Here is a 17,179-nt window from a genome sequence, read left to right as displayed (position 1 = left end):
CAAAGTTGCCCAGCAACTCACTGCAAATGGGCAGTCCAAGAAAAGATGCAGAAGGGTTTCCTCTGTTCCTAGGTTGCAGATAGCACAATTATAATCATCCAAAGCCATGTGTTTTCTCCTCAACAGATTTCTGGTACTAATCCTGTCCTTCATTAGTAGCCAAAAGAAAACTTTCCTTTTATTTTGACTGCAGCTTTTCCAGAGCCATGAATAAGCTGGATGAACTTCCCTGTTTCCAATTAGGTGTGCATAGGCTTTCTGAGATGAGAAAGTTGGAGAATTCCAGATGTATGACCACATATCATTGTCCTCCAGAAGATGCAGGCTGTCTAAAAGTGATGTTGTTATGGTGGGGAACGTCTACAAGAGGAGGGACAAATCTAGTGGCTGACGCATGCGCGGGAGTTCGCCGTGCGCGGTCACCACGACGTCGGTTGGTCAAGTCCGAGTTTCAGGGAGTCTAGTTGAGTCAAGGAGATTTGGTTAGCTAAGTTTGTTAGGAAATCAAGGGATTTGTTAGCAAGTAATCGTCGTCATGTGTAAGGACTATAAGAGTCCCAAACCAAGTTAATGATAGGCAGCCCAGGATTGAGATTACATCTCCCTTGGGCACCTGGTGGTGTCTCTCTCGTCTCCCTGTTCCTCGTCTCCCTGTTGCCGCCGTGATCGATCTCGATCACGGCGCCGATTCGCCGCAAGCCCACGCGCCCTCACACACCCGTCGATCCTCCCTACTTCCTCCGCAGTAAGGCACGCCGTAACAACCTGGTATCAGACTTCATGGAACATCTGGGGCTGCATCGGCGACGGTGACGCCATCCACCGGGGTGCCCTCCTCCGTGGTGCCTACGTCCGGTGTGTCGCTGCCGCTCGTCCACACTACACCACCCGCTCCACCGCCCACCCTCGCCTCCATCGCAGATTCGCTCGCCTCGCTCACCACCGCCTTCAACAATATGCAGCTGTAGATGACCGCCATCAATCATCAACTGGCGGATCAAAGCAGCCGCCTGACGGCCCTCGATGGCCGCCCGGCGTTTCCCCAGTTTGGCATGCCGGGTTTCGCCGGCGTTCCAAAGCTCCCCATCACCTCGATGCCGGTGATCACGGACGTCACTCCAAGCGCGGGCGACTCCTCTGCGGCGGTGTTCCCCTCCCTGCCCCTGACATCGGCAGGGCTGCCCGAGTCGCAACCGGCGCCGGCGCCGCCGCCCACGGGAGTTCCGCTGCATCAGATCCAATTCCCTCGTTCCCCGTCGCAAATCCCCAACCACAACTATGGATCGGTTGGGCAGACCCTGCCCCTGCCGGCCTCGGCCCACATGGCATCGTCCCAGCCATACCCCCCGCAGGCTCCAGCATGGGAGGCCGCCGGCGTTCCCAAGTACAACAAGATCTCGTTCGAGACCTACGACGGCCAGGAGGATCCGCTGGGATGGCTCAACAAGTGTGAGCAATTCTTTCACGGTCAGCTCACCCGCGAGGTTGACAAGGTTTGGCTGGCGTCCTACCACCTTAAAGGGGTTGCCCAGCAATGGTACCTTGTCCTGGAGCAAGACATCGGCCAGCTGTCCTGGCCAGACTTCCGTCGCTATGTCCACCAGCGCTTCGGGCCCGCCATTGGAACGAACCACCTCGCCGAATTGGCGCGGCTGCCATTCGGCTCCTCCGTGGACTCCTACATGGAGGTGTTCCAAGCCCGTGCGGCGCACGGCGGCGAACTCACCACGCTCCAGAAGGCTAAGCTGTTCACCGCTGGGCTGCCGACATACATCTGCGTCGACGTGGAGCTCATGGAGCCGAGGGATCTACAGCACGCCATGCGCCTGGCCCGTGCCTATGAGCGGCGCAACATCCATCTGCGACCCGCGCTCCCCCCGTCACGACCGGCACGCCGCGCGGGAGGCGTTCCAGCTCTCCCGGCGCCAGAGGGCTACGGCGGCGCACCCACCAAGCCGACGACCGCCGTGAACACCTTCAAGCGACTCTCGCCAGAGGAGATGGCCGAGCGCCATAAGTTGGGCCTTTGCTATAATTGTGATGAACCATATGTCCGGGGCCACAAATGCGCCCGGTTATTCTATTTGGAAGCGCAGGACTACATCGTCGAGGAGCCCAACGATGACGACGAGGGCGACAGCCCCGCCCCAGCTGACGCAACGGAGCCGTTCGACCCCGAGAAGCCCATGATTTCCTTGTCAGCGATCACGGGAATCCACGCGCCAGCCACCATGCAGTTACGCGTCCGCTGCGGTGGCCAGGACCTCGTCGCGTTGCTGGACTCGGGCTCCACCCACAACTTCATCAGTGGGGCTGCCGCGAGCCAAACTGGCCTCGCGTTCGGGGACAGCAAGGGCGCCCACGTCGTGGTCGCCAATGGTGACCGCGTCGCCTGCCGTGGCCTGGCCCATCGCCTGCCCATCCAGGTCAGGGGGGAGGAGTTCTACATCGACTGCTACTCCATCCCTCTCGACGCATACGACATGGTGCTGGGCATCTCATGGCTCAGCACGTTGGGCCCCATCCTGTGGGACTTCGAGGGCCGCCGCATGGCTTTCCACCGCCGTGGACGCCGCGTGCTGTGGACAGGGGTGGGCGCGCCCAGCGTGGTACCCTCACTGCCACGCCACCTCCACTCTCTCATGGCCGCTAAGGAGTCAGAGGCCGACCTGCTGGAGCGGCTCCTGGCATCCTTCGACGATGTCTTCGCACCGCCAACCGGGCTACCACCGGCCCAGCCATGTGATCACCGGATCCACCTCAAGGTGGGCACGGACCCGGTCGCCGTCCGACCGTACCGCTACCCGCAGCTCCAGAAGGATGAATTGGAGCGTCAATGCGAGGAGATGCTGCGCCAGGGCACGATTCGCGCTAGCACATCGCCCTTCTCGGCGCCCGTCCTCCTCGTCAAGAAGCACGACGGATCATGGCGCTTCTGTGTTGATTATCGGGCGCTCAACTCGGCCATGGTGAAAGACAAGTTCCCGATTCCCGTCGTTGAGGAGCTACTGGACGAGCTCCATGGCGCCACATTTTTCTCCAAGCTAGATCTTCGATCGGGCTATCACCAAGTCCGCGTGCACGCCGACGACGTGGCCAAGACGGCGTTTCGCACGCACCACGGCCATTTTGAATTTTTGGTCAAGCCATTCGGCTTGTCTAACGCGCCGTCGACATTTCAGGCTCTCATGAATCTGGTGCTCAAGCTGTTCCTTCGTCGCTGCGTCCTCGTCTTCTTCGATGGCATACTTATCTACAGTTCGTCCTGGACCGAACACTTGCTGTAGCTCCACGCCGTCCTCGACGTTCTTCGCGCACACGGGCTGCACCTAAAGAGGTCCAAGTGTACCTTTGCATCATCGACCGTCCAGTACCTCGGCCACGTCATATCACAAGAGGGGGTCGCCATGGACGCCACTAAGGTGGCCGCGGTGCAGTCATGGCCGCAACCGCGTTCTGCCCGGGGACTGCGCGGGTTTCTCGGACTCGCCGGTTATTATCGACGCTTCATCCGCGAGTACGGCTCCATAGCGGCGCCTCTCACTAGCCTGCTGAGGAAGGACGCATTTCAATGGTCGACAGCGGCGGACACGGCGTTCGCCGCCCTGAAGAAGGCGCTCTCCGAGGCGCCCGTCCTGCACTTGCCCAACTTCGACTGCGCTTTCTGCGTTGATTGCGACGCGTCAGGGTCGGGCTTCGGGGTTGTTCTACATCAAGGCGATGGCCCTGTCGTGTTCTTCAGCAGGCCGTGGCCTATGAGTGGGAGTTGATCGGCTTGGCGTAGGCGGTGCGGCACTGGCGTCCCTACCTCTGGGGCCGTGCTTTCGTCGTCCGGACAGATCACTACGCGCTCAAGTTCCTGCTGGATCAACGGCTCTCGACAATCCCCCAACACCATTGGATCAGTAAGTTGATCGGCTATGATTTTTCTGTGGAGTACAGGCCGGGCCGCTTCAACGTCGTCGCGGACGCTCTTTCCAGGCGCGACGGGGAGACATCCTTGCTGGCCGCGCTCCCTGCCGCCGAACCAGCGCTGGCCGCGGTGTCCATCCCCATGTTCCAACTCTTCGAGGACTTGCGTAGCGAGCTGGCAGCCTCGCCCGAGCTCCAGACGCTCTGCACCGCCGTGGAGGCCGGAGCACGCGGCGTAGACTGGGTCCTCCATGATGGGCTCCTTATCTACAAGGGGAAGGTCTTCGTCCCCGACACCTCCCCACTGCTGGACGTCGTGCTCCAGCTCGCGCATACTGAGGCGCACGAAGGGATCCAAAAGACGCTGCAGCGGCTTCGGACGGAGTTCTTTGTTGAGCACGATCGTCGCCGCGTCCACGACTTCATCCAGTCCTGTGCCACGTGCCAGAAGAACAAGACCGAGGCCTTGCATCCGGCGGGACTTCTGCAGCCGCTGCCAGTGCCCTCTCGCGTGTGGGCAGACATCGCCATGGACTTTGTCGAGGCACTGCCTAAAGTCCACGGCAAGAGCGTCATCCTCACCGTTGTGGATCGGTTTTCGAAGTACGCGCACTTCATTCCTTTGGGTCATCCGTACACGGCATCCTCCGTCGCGCGCGCCTTCTTCCATGACATTGTTCGACTTCACGGCTTCCCCGACTCCATTGTCAGCGACAGAGACCCCGTCTTCACCGGGAATGTGTGGCGCGACTTGTTCCAGCAGGCCGGCGTCAAGCTTCACATGAGCACGGCCTTCCACCCTCAGATGGATGGGCAATCGGAAGCAGTCAACAAGACGATCGCCATGTATCTGCACTGCCTCACCGGCGACAGGCCACGGGACTGGCTGGAGTGGTTTCCGTGGGCGGAGTACTGCTACAACACCGCCTACCACTCAGCGCTCCGCACGTCGCCGTTCACCATCGTCTACGGCCGCGCGCCCCCGGAGCTCCTGCCGTACGCGCCCGACAGTGCCCGCACGGACGCTGTGGACGCCCTCTTCTCCGACCGCGATGAGTTCCTCGCCAAGGTTCGCGCTCGTCTTCTGCAGGCTCAGGAGCACGCCCGGCGCTTCTACGACGCCAAGCATCGCGCCCTGGAGTTTGCGGTCGGCGACTGGGTGCTTCTTCGCCTCCTTCGCCACACCCAGTCCGCCGCGCTCGGTCATAAGGGCAAGCTTGGGCCCAAGTTTGCCGGGCCTTTCCAGGTGCTGGAGCGCATCAATAAGGTGGCATATCGCCTGGAGCTGCCGGCCGGAGCACGAATCCATGACGTGTTCCATGTCGGTCTACTCAAGGCATTCCGCGGCACTCCACCCGACGCACCGCCGGCCCTGCCTCTGCTTCGCCACGGTCGACCCCTGCTCCAACCAGAACGTGTGATGCGTTCCCGTCTCAGCCGCGGTGCATGGCAAGTCCTGGGTCAGTGGGCGAACCTGCGTGCCGCTGACGCCACTTGGGAACCGGTGGACGACTTCCGCGCTGCGTACCCGACCTTCCAGCTCGAGGACGAGCTGTTTTCGGAGGACGGGAGAGATGTTATGGTGGGGAAAATCTAGTGGCTGACGCATGCGCGGGAGTTCGCCATGCGCGGTCACCACGACGTCGGTTGGTCAAGTCCGAGTTTCAGGGAGTCTAGTTGAGTCAAGGAGATTTGGTTAGCTAAGTTTGTTAGGAAATCAAGGGATTTGTTAGCAAGTAATCGTCGTCATGTGTAAGGACTATAAGAGTCCCAAACCAAGTTAATGATAGGCAGCCTAGGATTGAGATTACATCTCCCTTGGGCACCTGGTGGTGTCTCTCTCGTTTCCCTGTTCCTCGTCTCCCTGTTGCCGCCGTGATCGATCTCGATCACGGCGCCGACTCACCGCAAGCCCACGCGCCCTCACACACCCGTCGATCCTCCCTACTTCCTCCGCAGTAAGGCACGCCGTAACAGATGTGAACTCCTGAAACTGCTGAAATGCCTCAACTGAAAGGGGAAGATGAAAAAGATCATGGGTCACAGGGCTTTGACATGCATCTCTGACAGTTATAGATTTATTTTTAGCATAAGAATGTAACTCTGGGTATGCCTGTTCCAGTAATTGATCAGCCCATAAATCCTGCCAAAGAAAACAGGTAGCTCCATTTATAACTGAGACTCTAGCCATTCCTTTAAACCTGCTCAACAGCTTTACAATGTCTCTCCACCAAAAAGAACCTGATCTAGAAGTTCTAGGTAATTTGCCATTACTATAATACTTTTCCCAAAGCAAATGCACCCAAGGGATATCACTTTTGTTAAAAAATTTATGAAGATGCTTTAGGAGGAGCCCCTCATTTTGTATGGACAGATTAAGTACCCCAAACCTCCACTTTCCTTTGGAATGCAGACTAGTTTCTTCCAGACAGCTTTTGGAGGTGCTTTATTATTAATATCACAACACCTCCATAGACAATGTTTTCTAAACTTGTCTATTTGCTTGATCACTGTTCTTGGCAAAAGGAAAGTGCACATTGTGAAGGTAGGCAAAGCTGTAAACACTGCATTTGTCAATTCTAACCTTCCTGCTTGGCTTAGAAAATTAGGGATACTGCTCAATCTTCTTTCACATCTTGAAACCAGTGGCTAATAATCAGCAACTGTTGGCCTAGTCAGACTGAGTGGCAAACCAAGGTAAGTGAATGGCAAAGAACCTTTAGAGCATCCAAAAGTGTTGGCTAGGATTTCAAACCTTTCTGCAGAAATGTTAATTGGAACCATAAAGGACTTATTATAGTTGACCTTCAAACCAGTGCTTTCAGCAAATGAATTGAGCATTGCTTTGAGGAAGAAAAGCTGTCTGGCATCTCCCTCCATGAAAATCAAAATGTCATCAGCATATTGGAGTATAGGAAAATCTTGATTATGAGCCAAATTAATGGGCAAAGAAAGAAGTCCTTGTTGCTTTGCAGAGTTCAATAGAGTCTGTAAAAAATCAGCAGCCAAAACAAAAAGCAAAGGAGATAAAGGATCCTCTTGCCTTACACCTCTTTTACAGTGGAAAACTTTACCAGGTATCCCATTCAGAAGAACTGATGAAGTGCCAGAGCTGAAAATCGAATTCATCCATTGAATCCACTTGCTTGGGAAACCCTTATTCTGCATAATCTCTATCATAAGCTGATGTTCCACTTTGTCAAATGCTTTTTCAAAATCTAACTTGAGGATAATAATCTCTTTTCTTGACTGGTGACAGAGATGAACATATTCAAGAGCCCAGGACAAGCAATCTTGAATAGCCCTTGCTTTGATGAAACCATACTGATTTTTATGAATCAAAGATGGCAATAACAACTGCAGCCTATTGGCTAAGATCTTTGTTAAAATCTTGAATGAAATATTGAGCAGAGATATTGGTCTATAATCTGAAACCTTGAGAGCATTATCATGTTTTGGAACTAAAGTGATGTTGGAGCCATTGATGCTTCTCAAGCAGACATTGCCATCATGAAAAGAAGAGCACAAATTATAAAAGTCATGACAGATCAAAGGCCAACACTTTTTTACAAAATCAGTGTTAAAGCCATCAGGCCCTGGTGCTTTATCTGAGGGTAAAGATTTTACGACCTGATCCACTTCTTGATGAGTAAAGGGGGCAACAAGAGCAGAAAGATCAATATCAGTATGTAAAAGATTACCAAGGTTGAAAAGGACACCAGTGAAACCATTGACTCCCAATCTTTCCTTGAAAGGTTCCCAAATTAGAAGCTCCTTTTGCTGGTGATCAGTGATCAAAATACCTGAATCATTCTCCAAATGGGTAATTAGATTCTTTCTGTGCTAGCATCTCCCAAAGTGACCCATTTAATTTGTCCCCTCAGATTCCAATAAGTTTTCTGTTGCTTTAACAAGCTTTGAATTTTTTGCTGCAAAAGGTCTTTGAAATTCCATTCATAGATAGTAAGATCCCTGAATTCCTCAATCAGGGTTTAGAAGAAAAGGACAAGCTTGACCTTAGAAATGGAAGCTTTTAAATTGGATAAAGAATGCTTCCAAATCTTAAGAGCCCTTCTTAGATTCTTGAACTTAGCAGTTATAATCAAAGAAGCATCAGTCAAATGAACTGGAGCAACCCAATTCTGCTGGACAACCTGGAAAAAATTCTCATGTTGCAACCAATAATTTTCAAACCGAAAAATTGATTTTCTAGGAATTTTGGTGGAAACTGAAATGACACAAGGAACATTATCAGAAGTTTCCATTGAGAGTGAGGAGGCATAAGAGTTAGGATAGGAAATGGTCCAAGATACTGAGGTGAAATCAATCCAAACGTTCAAGAAGTGGTGATAATTGCTTATTAGTCCAAGTAAAACGCCTACCCTTGAGGGGCAGCTCCACTAACCCTAAATAGCTGATAGCCTCATTAAACATGTACATATCCATATGATTACCTCCAGGTTGATTTCTATCTGCTAGACTCCTACAGAGATTGAAGTCACCCAAAATAAGCCCGTCAGCATGATCAGGCATTTGGATATTTTTAAACCAATCCAAAAAATCTCTTTTTCCTTCTTGGGTACAGGGAGCATAGACATTTGTTAGTACCCACATAACACCATTATGTAAAGATGAAAACTAAATATAAAGAGCATAATCATTTGGGAACACAAGTTGGCCCTGAAAAACAGAAGATTTCCAAACAACAATAATACCACCAGAGGCTCCAACAGAGGGTAGGAACTCAAACTTATCAAAAGAGGGTGGACAGAAATTTCTGAGAAACATAGCATCAAAATGCACCTTCTTTGTTTCTTGAAGGCATATTATATCAGAGTAGCTTTCATTGACCCTATCTCTAATTGCATTCCATTTCTTGTCATAGTAAGCAAAAGGGAGGCTATGAACAAAGCATTAGCCTATTGTGGAGCTGTGCCCTTACGAGAGGTGGGGCCACTGCCCTTGCTAGAAAAAGGGCCACTTCCCTTACTGGAACAAGGGCCACTAGCTTTCCTCTTGATGGTCTTCTTAGTAGCTTTTCCTTTAGGCTGCTTGCTCAGCTTCACTTCAGTGAGGTCATCAGGATTAATATCACAGAAGGAGGTTCCCAGATCTTTGATGATGGAGGGAGAAATGGCTGGTGGAGTAGAAGAGCAGCCCACACAGTTCTTGTCTTTACAGGCAGATGACTTGAAGCCCTTATGAACTTTCTTGAGCCTCACACTCCTTCTAAGATCAGCTTCAGAAAGAATGGGCTGCTTTTGTTTACTGAGCTTCTGTTTCTTTGCAGGTGTAGCAGGTGTGGGAGCAGCAACTTGTTCATAGTCCAAATCATCCAGATCCTCTAAGATGACAGAAGAAGAAGGTTGAGAAAAGAGGACATGTATGCAAATTTACAGAGGGACAAGAGGATGGCAGATAAAAGATACTAGAATTACCCTGCTGATTATTGGAAAAGAAATCCCAGGCATCTGACTTAAGGAATTCTTTGGCACAGCTGAAAGTTGGGCTCTGCAGGAGGAGAAAAATAAAGAAGGACATCCAATGATCAGGGATAATAATGGGAGAAGAAGAATTGGAATTAAAGGAGAAAAATTTTACCCAGAGTCTGAAGGTTTCAGAAGAAGGCTTTGGAAGAGGAGCTGACTGAAATCTTTCATAAAAGTGAGGATCCACATAAATGTCAGGCATCTGGACCAAACCCACATGTAGCTGTTCAAAATTGTCTTGCTCATTGTGGGGAGCATTCACAAAACCAAGCAGATCCTCAAATGGTATCTCATCTGGAATGGGAGGTTGGAGATTGTTGAAATCTGGGAGTGGCACTATCTGAACTTCTTCAATAGGGAACAAAGGTTCCTGAATTTGCTACTGTTCACCATCAGAAGCATCAGTGTCATCATCCATAGCTAGAACTCCAGAGTTTGATAACTCAAATTCTTCCTGAACAGGTTGAATGTGATCCTCAGGGTTGGCTGGATCATTGATCACCTCTTCAGGTTCCTGCTCCTCTTGAAATGCAGGTAATTGGTGATCAACTTGAGCAACATTTTCATTGACCTCAGCATTGAGTTGATTGGGCCAAATAGCATTTTCAGTAGCAGCAACTTGATTGGGCCACATATCCCAACCGAGAGCCTCCTGGTCTTGCTGAGCAGCAAAAGGGTTAAAAGGCTGAGGTGGTGGTGGGGGCACTGGAGGCTCATGACCTGGCTGTCCATATCCAAAATAAGAGAAGTGGCCTGGTTGGAAGTCATCATCATCAGGCCCAGGCTGAAAGTCTTCATCTTGGGGCAGCCCACCCATGAGTGTAGCTTGAAAGATCTCACACTGAACAGTCCAACCATCAGAAGTTGGGACCAATCCCTCTGTGAATGTGAAGAACCAAGGTATGGAGTCAAGGCCACTGACTCTATCTCTGACCAATACTCTAGCCATATTGTTGAAATCCTCTTCCCAAGCAATGTGCTTACAAAATTCAGAGACAACTTTGTCCACCAAAGCATGAGACCAGAGATCAACATTGAGCCCAATCAAAGACATCCACACTTCATGGGTCATGACTGCTGTCCTGTTATTCCAAGCTCTATCATGGGGAATAAAAGAAATTGTTCAAGTACCATAGGGGGGAGAACTGTTGTGAATCAGCGGGTCTCTCTGATGCAGATATGTGAAACGAACAAATGCGTGGCCAAAAGGGCATGGCTGAATGGTTTCATGAGCAATACCATTCTGATTCGGAAAATCAACCAAGGATGCACTGATTGTGTTGAAATCAAGTTGGTGCTGAGGCAAAGGGTTGAAAGTTGCAATCGCCAGGTCATTGTTCTGCTTATGAACTCTGCCAGTCACAACCCTCTTCATCAAAGGCCTACCAGGCACCATGACACGCTGAGCTCCATGAGGAATGAAGGGTTGAGGATCAACAAACCGAAATGCCATAGCATCCTGTGAAATGGAAGGCGACAGATGAACAGTAAATGGGGTTTTCAGAACCCAAGCAACATGAACAACGGGAGGAGGTGAAGTAATGCCAAGAGAAGCACGGGCATACTCACCAAATGATGCAAAAACGTGGCGTTGAGGTTGCAGAACAGAGTTTTGCGACGGCGACGGAGGATCGTCGCCGTCGGCGTCAAAATCCGGCGCCGTGATTTTCCAGGTGCAGCTCCATTTCTAGGGGACGACGAGAAGCGGAGGGGGTGAGAGGCCAAGGGAGTGTATAGAATAGTCAGAGAAAGAGGAGTAGTAGACGCCATTGTAGCCGATAACAGGCCCATGAGACAGAGGCACATTATGAGGCGGCTCACCGGAAAGCTTAGCGGCATCACCGGCGGGTGTACGACGAGGGTGCGATGATCGAGGCACAAAACTGTAGCTTGGGGGATGATGGCCATTGCTGCGGGTAGACTGACTCGTGGGGCCTGTGCGTTGGGAGTTACTTTGATGGGCTGGACCGTAATTGCTCTGATTCGAAAATTTTCATAAAGAAGGCATAGGCCCAAGGATTCCCTTTAAGTCCGAATTAAAGCCTTTTGAAACGGCTGGCCATTGAAGGCGATTAAAAGCCGTTTGACGAGCATTATTAGCTGGCCGAGCATTATGAGCAGGCCGAGCAGGCCTTTGAATGGCAGAATTAAACACAGGATGAACCTGATGAACACGGCCAGAACCAAGATGAACCAGATTGGCCCCAGAGGAGGATTGGGTGCAGAATTCCGCTTAAGCACTTGAGACCATTCTGCAGCTTGTTCATCAAGCCAGAGTTTGTATTCCAAAGCGTAATTTGGACCCCCCCCCCCACAATTCCAGAGATGAAAGAAAATTTTGAAGTTCACACATTCATAAGAACGCAACCGATAAATATGAAAACCAACATCTGGAGAATGAACAGAGAAGCGGAAGACACGATCACTGAGAGAACGGATACGGAAAGCAGAAGGAGAACCTCCAATGAGAGATTGGAGACTAGAAGCAACAGATTGTTCCGACAGACGAAATTTGCAGCGTCCAAAGGAAACGACAAGGAAGAACTCCCGAGACGAACGGGAGGGATCGAAACTGACCAGAGAGTTGTAGCGACGAAGAATCTCGGCTTCCACCACTGTCCCAGGGCGACCATCAAGCCCCGGAAGATCTATGGAGACGTAGATCACCAGGAGAAGCCATGGTCACCGGCGTGGGGGGAGGCGGAGGGTGGACGGGGAGGAGGACGGAGAGGTGGTGGAGAGCGGCAGGTTTTCGTCGTCTCGTTCCTTTCTGTCCAGCGATTGTTTAGACCAAGAATGACATATATCATCTGGTGTGTCTTCAGTCCTGTTGAATGGAGTCCTTGGTAAGGAGTTTCACTGCAAAAGAGGGGTAAGGCAGTGGAATCCACTTTCACCACTTCTATTTGTACTAGCTGCAGACCTTCTACAGAGCATTGTAAATAAAGCTTATAAACAAGGGCTCTTTAGGCTTCCAATCCCTGGCAGAGACCTCAAAAATTTTCCCATCATTCAATATGCCGATGACACTGCTGTTCTTGCAAGTAGGCACTAGGCAACATTTTTGAATGAAAGCCTTGTTGCAAAGCTTTGCTGAGTAGACCGGTCTAAAAGTTAATTTTCAAAAAAATTGTCTGATCCCATTAATGTGCCAGCACATAAGGTTCCGTACATTAATTTTGGTTGTCACCGGAGAGTTGCCCTTCACATATTTAGGCCTCCCTCTGGGTACAACAAAGCCACTGGTTAAAGATTTCTTGCCACTAATCTACCATGTTGAACCAAGTCTCTCAGCCAACTCCAATTTCCTGTCATATTCTCGATGCCTATAGCTTATAAATTCAGTGATTTTCTCTCTGTCGACTTACTTCATGTGTACTCTTAAGCTGCCAAAAACAGTAATTGAAACTATTTATAAATTCAGAAAAAAGTGCCTATGGAGAGGTAATGATATTAATGCAAAAGGATGTAATTTGGCACCCTGGGACAAAGCTACTATGCCTAAAGACAAAGGAGGGTTGGGTATAAAAATTTATACTAGCAGAATGATGTTCCATTGTCGAAGCATTTGGACAAATTATATTCCAAAGCCAAGGTCTCTGGGGTTTAGCTTATTTGGGATAGCTATTATACTATCAAATTCCCACATTTGGTGCCAAAAAGAGGTTCCTTTTGGTGGCAAGATGTTTTAAAGCTCAATGCTAGATATAGAGGAATTGCCAAATGTTTACTAGGGAGTGGGGACGACACTGTTGGACTTTGGGATGACTGCTTCTTGGATACTCCTTTCTCAGTCAGATTTCCAGCCCTTTACATTTATGTAAGAAATGATAAGCAAAGCCTCAGGGAGGCGCTCGTCACTGATGACCGTTTGGAACTCTTTCGCCTTCCTATGTCTAGGCTAGCTTATGATGAATTCTTGTGCTTCCAAGATCTGATTATAAGCCTGCGTAGCAATGCTAATATTGCATATTATTGGACTTTTATTTGGGGGAAGTCCTTCTATTCATCTGCGGCCATCTATAAGCATCACTTTCAGGCAATCACCCCACCAGAGCCTTCCTTTGGCTTTGGAAATCAAAATGCATCCCTAGAATCAAGTTCTTCACTTGGCTTCTTTTGCAGGATAGACTCAATACCAGGAATGTCCTACGCCGAAGAAACAAGCACTTAGAAGGATATAACTGTCCAATGTGTCATGATAATATGTAAGAAACTATGGTGCACCTTTCTTTAAGTGTACATCCAGTGTAGCAAGAGGGTTTCTACTTGGTTGGCAGTTGTCAGTGCAGGGCAGTTTATTTCAAATGCTCAACCAACAGAAGAGGCAGGTTCAGCCATCATTCTTCATGGAGATCTTCATGGTTGTAGCATGGTGTTGGTGGAAGGAAAGGAATGATTTTGTTTTCAATAATAAGGTGCCTTCACCACAAGCCTAGAAGCGACGCTTTGCAAGTGAAGTTAAGTTTCACCTCTGCCGTATCCGTGAAGATTTACATGTGCAAATTATTAATTGGTTAAATACTTTGTAATCATCTCTTGTTTTTCTCCTTTCCCCTGCCTTTGGAGCTTAGTTTGCTTTGTATAGGTAAGTTCTCTTTGGGTTAGCTCCCCCCCCCCCCCCCCCCCCCCCTCTTACTTTTTGTAATCCGGTTCTAGTTTTTAATAAAAGCCCTAGGGAGCAAATCTACATAATTACCGGTCAAAAAAAGAATGACATATATAAAAGACAAAAAGATGCATGACATCATGTTTATATGATTAAAGAAAATAGGAACGTGCACCACATTCTATGTACAATATTGAGAACATGATGATATATACATGTTTTGATTTCACTTTACATCATGTTTATATAGGAAGATCAATAGAGTAGCATATTATTAAGGTTTAGGATTTATAGCAGTACACTAGCAAAATTGATCTACTAACTCACGCTACTACAAATTGAGCTACCATGTCGCCACTTTCACTGCCATAGATGACATAAGCAATGGTGTGATACTTCCACCATCGGATCGATAGCGAGGCCTCGTAAGGAATGAAACCGGCAGTTGAAACTTTTACCACCGATGGGTTAACGATAGATGCGGCAGTGGTATTGGGTTGCATTTTCTCCATCGTATGAAAAATCGAGCTGACTAGGATACGCGTTTTAGCCACCGGCCCTAAACTAGCGTTTATCCTACCAGCAGTAAATTCAGCGTGAGTGTTGAATGGCCCCAACTTCCATCGCCGTCCCATCACCATTACTTCCGCCAGGTGTAGCCAAAGAGCCGTACCCAATGCTCTACATATTCTTCAAGCCCGGTGCCCTCTGAAACCACCCCTCTTCTTCATCCTTCATCCCCTTCTCTTCCAATCTACAAAGAAAATGTCAGACAATCCCATCAAGTTTCCAAGCAGCGAGTCGTCCAGCGAGGACGACTTCCTAGTCTACCAGTCCTCTGAGAAGGACATCTCCTCCGACGACTGGAGGTCTTCTGATTGGAGTCCTTCGTGGAGCTCTGAGAAGGAGGACCTAGAGGAGGAGGAGGACAACGATGACGATGACGATGACGACGACGACAACTTTGACTCGCCTCCTCCCACACGAGCGAGGCGAGCATGATCCTCTCGCTCGGATAGAGATCGAGGATCATATTTAGATTAAATAGTTGATAGTTAGTATATGTGGTTTTAATAGTTTAGCTTAGTTATTATGTTTCCGGACGAGTACAATCATATACTCATCCAAATTGTATCTTTATGTTATATATATACAATGAATCAATAAAAAAATTCTATTCGTGCAGATTTGATCTCTTGAATGCCACCTTTTTTATATGAAATGCAAAGCAAGTTCTTTTCAATACTACTTCCAAAATGCTAGTGCATGGATTTGACCTCTTGACTTTTATTAGGTCCTAATATAGATAATGCTACGCGACGAATGCTTTATTCTTTATATATATATATATATATGAATAAAAAGGGAAAAAATGGCATGTACGGTTGTGGTTGTTTTCAGGAGAATCTAATAGCAGTTTAACCGCTGATAATCGTCGTAATATTATAGCATTGGATTAGCGTGGCAATGGTCAACTTAATACGGATACTGTTTAACTTATCTCTATCGTTCGTTCTCGTTGCCAATCAATCTGGACTGTTGTTGACGGTTGTTAATGTTAATCATAAACCGTCAACATATCCTACATATATACTTAATTCCATCACCAAACATAGGTTTAGGGGTTTAAACTAATAAATTTCATGAGCTTTGGTAAATATGTGAAAGCAGGAGGATTTATCCAGAAAACCATCATTAGGACCATCATCATACTCTCCAAACAATAAAACCGACATTAACAAGTGAATCAACTTACGAAACCTACGGAAAACAACTCAAGACGGGGTCCAGAAGCTTCCACTGGAGGGTGGGGGCAACCTATCACTGGGACAGGCCGGCCAGCCCCACCCGTAGGCCGGCCGACCGACCTATGGGGTCCACATGTCACCCTCTCCTTTCTATGTCGGTTTCCCACCACCTTTGAGAGTCCATCTCCGCCATTGCTCAAGGTCAGTTCATCCAACGGTGATCGAGAGAGTTGACGCGGATCAATGACGTGGCAATGCCTTGCCCTCTACTCCATCTCCCCTATATAAGGTGCCCCCTACCCCCCCCCCCCCCTCTTAAGGCATCTCTCATTCAGATCAAGATTCACCATAAGAGAGAAATCTCCACAAAGCTCTCAAGATGTAGAAGTATGATAGTTAGGTTGACTATTAGGGAGAGTTATTCAGGTTCTGGAGAAATCTTCGGACGTCGGGTATATCTTTGTATCTTACCTTTACAAGACTTATGCTTTAATATAGTTATCTTCTCTATTTACTTTTATACCTTTCATGTGTATGGTTAGTATAGTTTTACACCTTGGCATTGGATCTCCGCTCGCATTGAGTGCTCTAGTTATAGATCGTGGCTAGAGTAGTAATCTATAGACTAGACATGGTGTCTAACCTATAAGTTACCTGAGATTACACCCAATCCCACGAATAGTTGTGGTAGCCCTAGGTGGTGACAGCCCTGATGGCCGACGTAGTCCACCACGTACGGGTTGGTGTTTGTAGGACCATAGTCAAAGCTTCCTAGCCCCATTCTCATCCCTGCCTGTGGCTAGTGTTCTGATGTCCCAAAGTGTTATTGTGTGATCGCTATATCTACCCATGCTTTAGTTATACTCTCTAGTCTCAACTAGAATAGAACCTGTAACACCCTAGTGTTAAGCATGCATTTGGCACTTGCATTTCATGAGCACAAGCATCATCCAAGCATTCATGAGCATGAGAATATGAAGTTTCATTTCATTCGCCTTCTCTTTATCACATGTGATGTTGCTTATATACATGCATATGCTTGTGATCATGTGTCACCAATGTGAGGAATGGTTGTGAGGTCACAAAAACACCTTAGATATGGAATAATGTTTGTATTCATGATATGGGCCAATTTTGCTTCTAAGTCCTAGTTTACTCATAATGTCATTTTTCATGATCCTACTTTGACCAAAGTTGAACTATAGCATAGAGGGTTTGCATGGTAGTGCACCCTTAATAAAAGTTGTAGTCCTTGACATGGGTAACAAACTTTATTTAAAGGTCATGAGCTAATTCAGTGCCTAACATGGTCAAATAGGGCCCACAAGAATCAACAAAATGTTGTTTTGAGACTTAAAAATTTTGCTGTCTGGAAGCTGTTTTTAGTTTCAATGTGACCTACTTTGGAGCTTTGCATTTTG

The 17,179-nt window shown here is 48.5% G+C and overlaps 1 protein-coding gene across 1 annotated transcript; it reads left to right on the top strand.

Annotated features, from left to right (window-relative positions):
• Nucleotides 1-968: 968 nt before the first annotated feature.
• On the top strand, nt 969-3,287 carry LOC136461851 (uncharacterized). The gene has a single exon (XM_066461184.1). The coding sequence runs from the start codon at nt 969-971 to the stop codon at nt 3,285-3,287; it is 2,319 nt and encodes a 772-aa protein (XP_066317281.1).
• Nucleotides 3,288-17,179: the final 13,892 nt, after the last annotated feature.

The sequence above is a fragment of the Miscanthus floridulus genome, chromosome 1, assembly GCF_019320115.1.
Source record: "Miscanthus floridulus cultivar M001 chromosome 1, ASM1932011v1, whole genome shotgun sequence".
In the NCBI taxonomy this organism is placed as follows: Eukaryota; Viridiplantae; Streptophyta; class Magnoliopsida; order Poales; family Poaceae; genus Miscanthus; species Miscanthus floridulus.
This window is presented reverse-complemented; position numbering and strand designations above follow the sequence as displayed.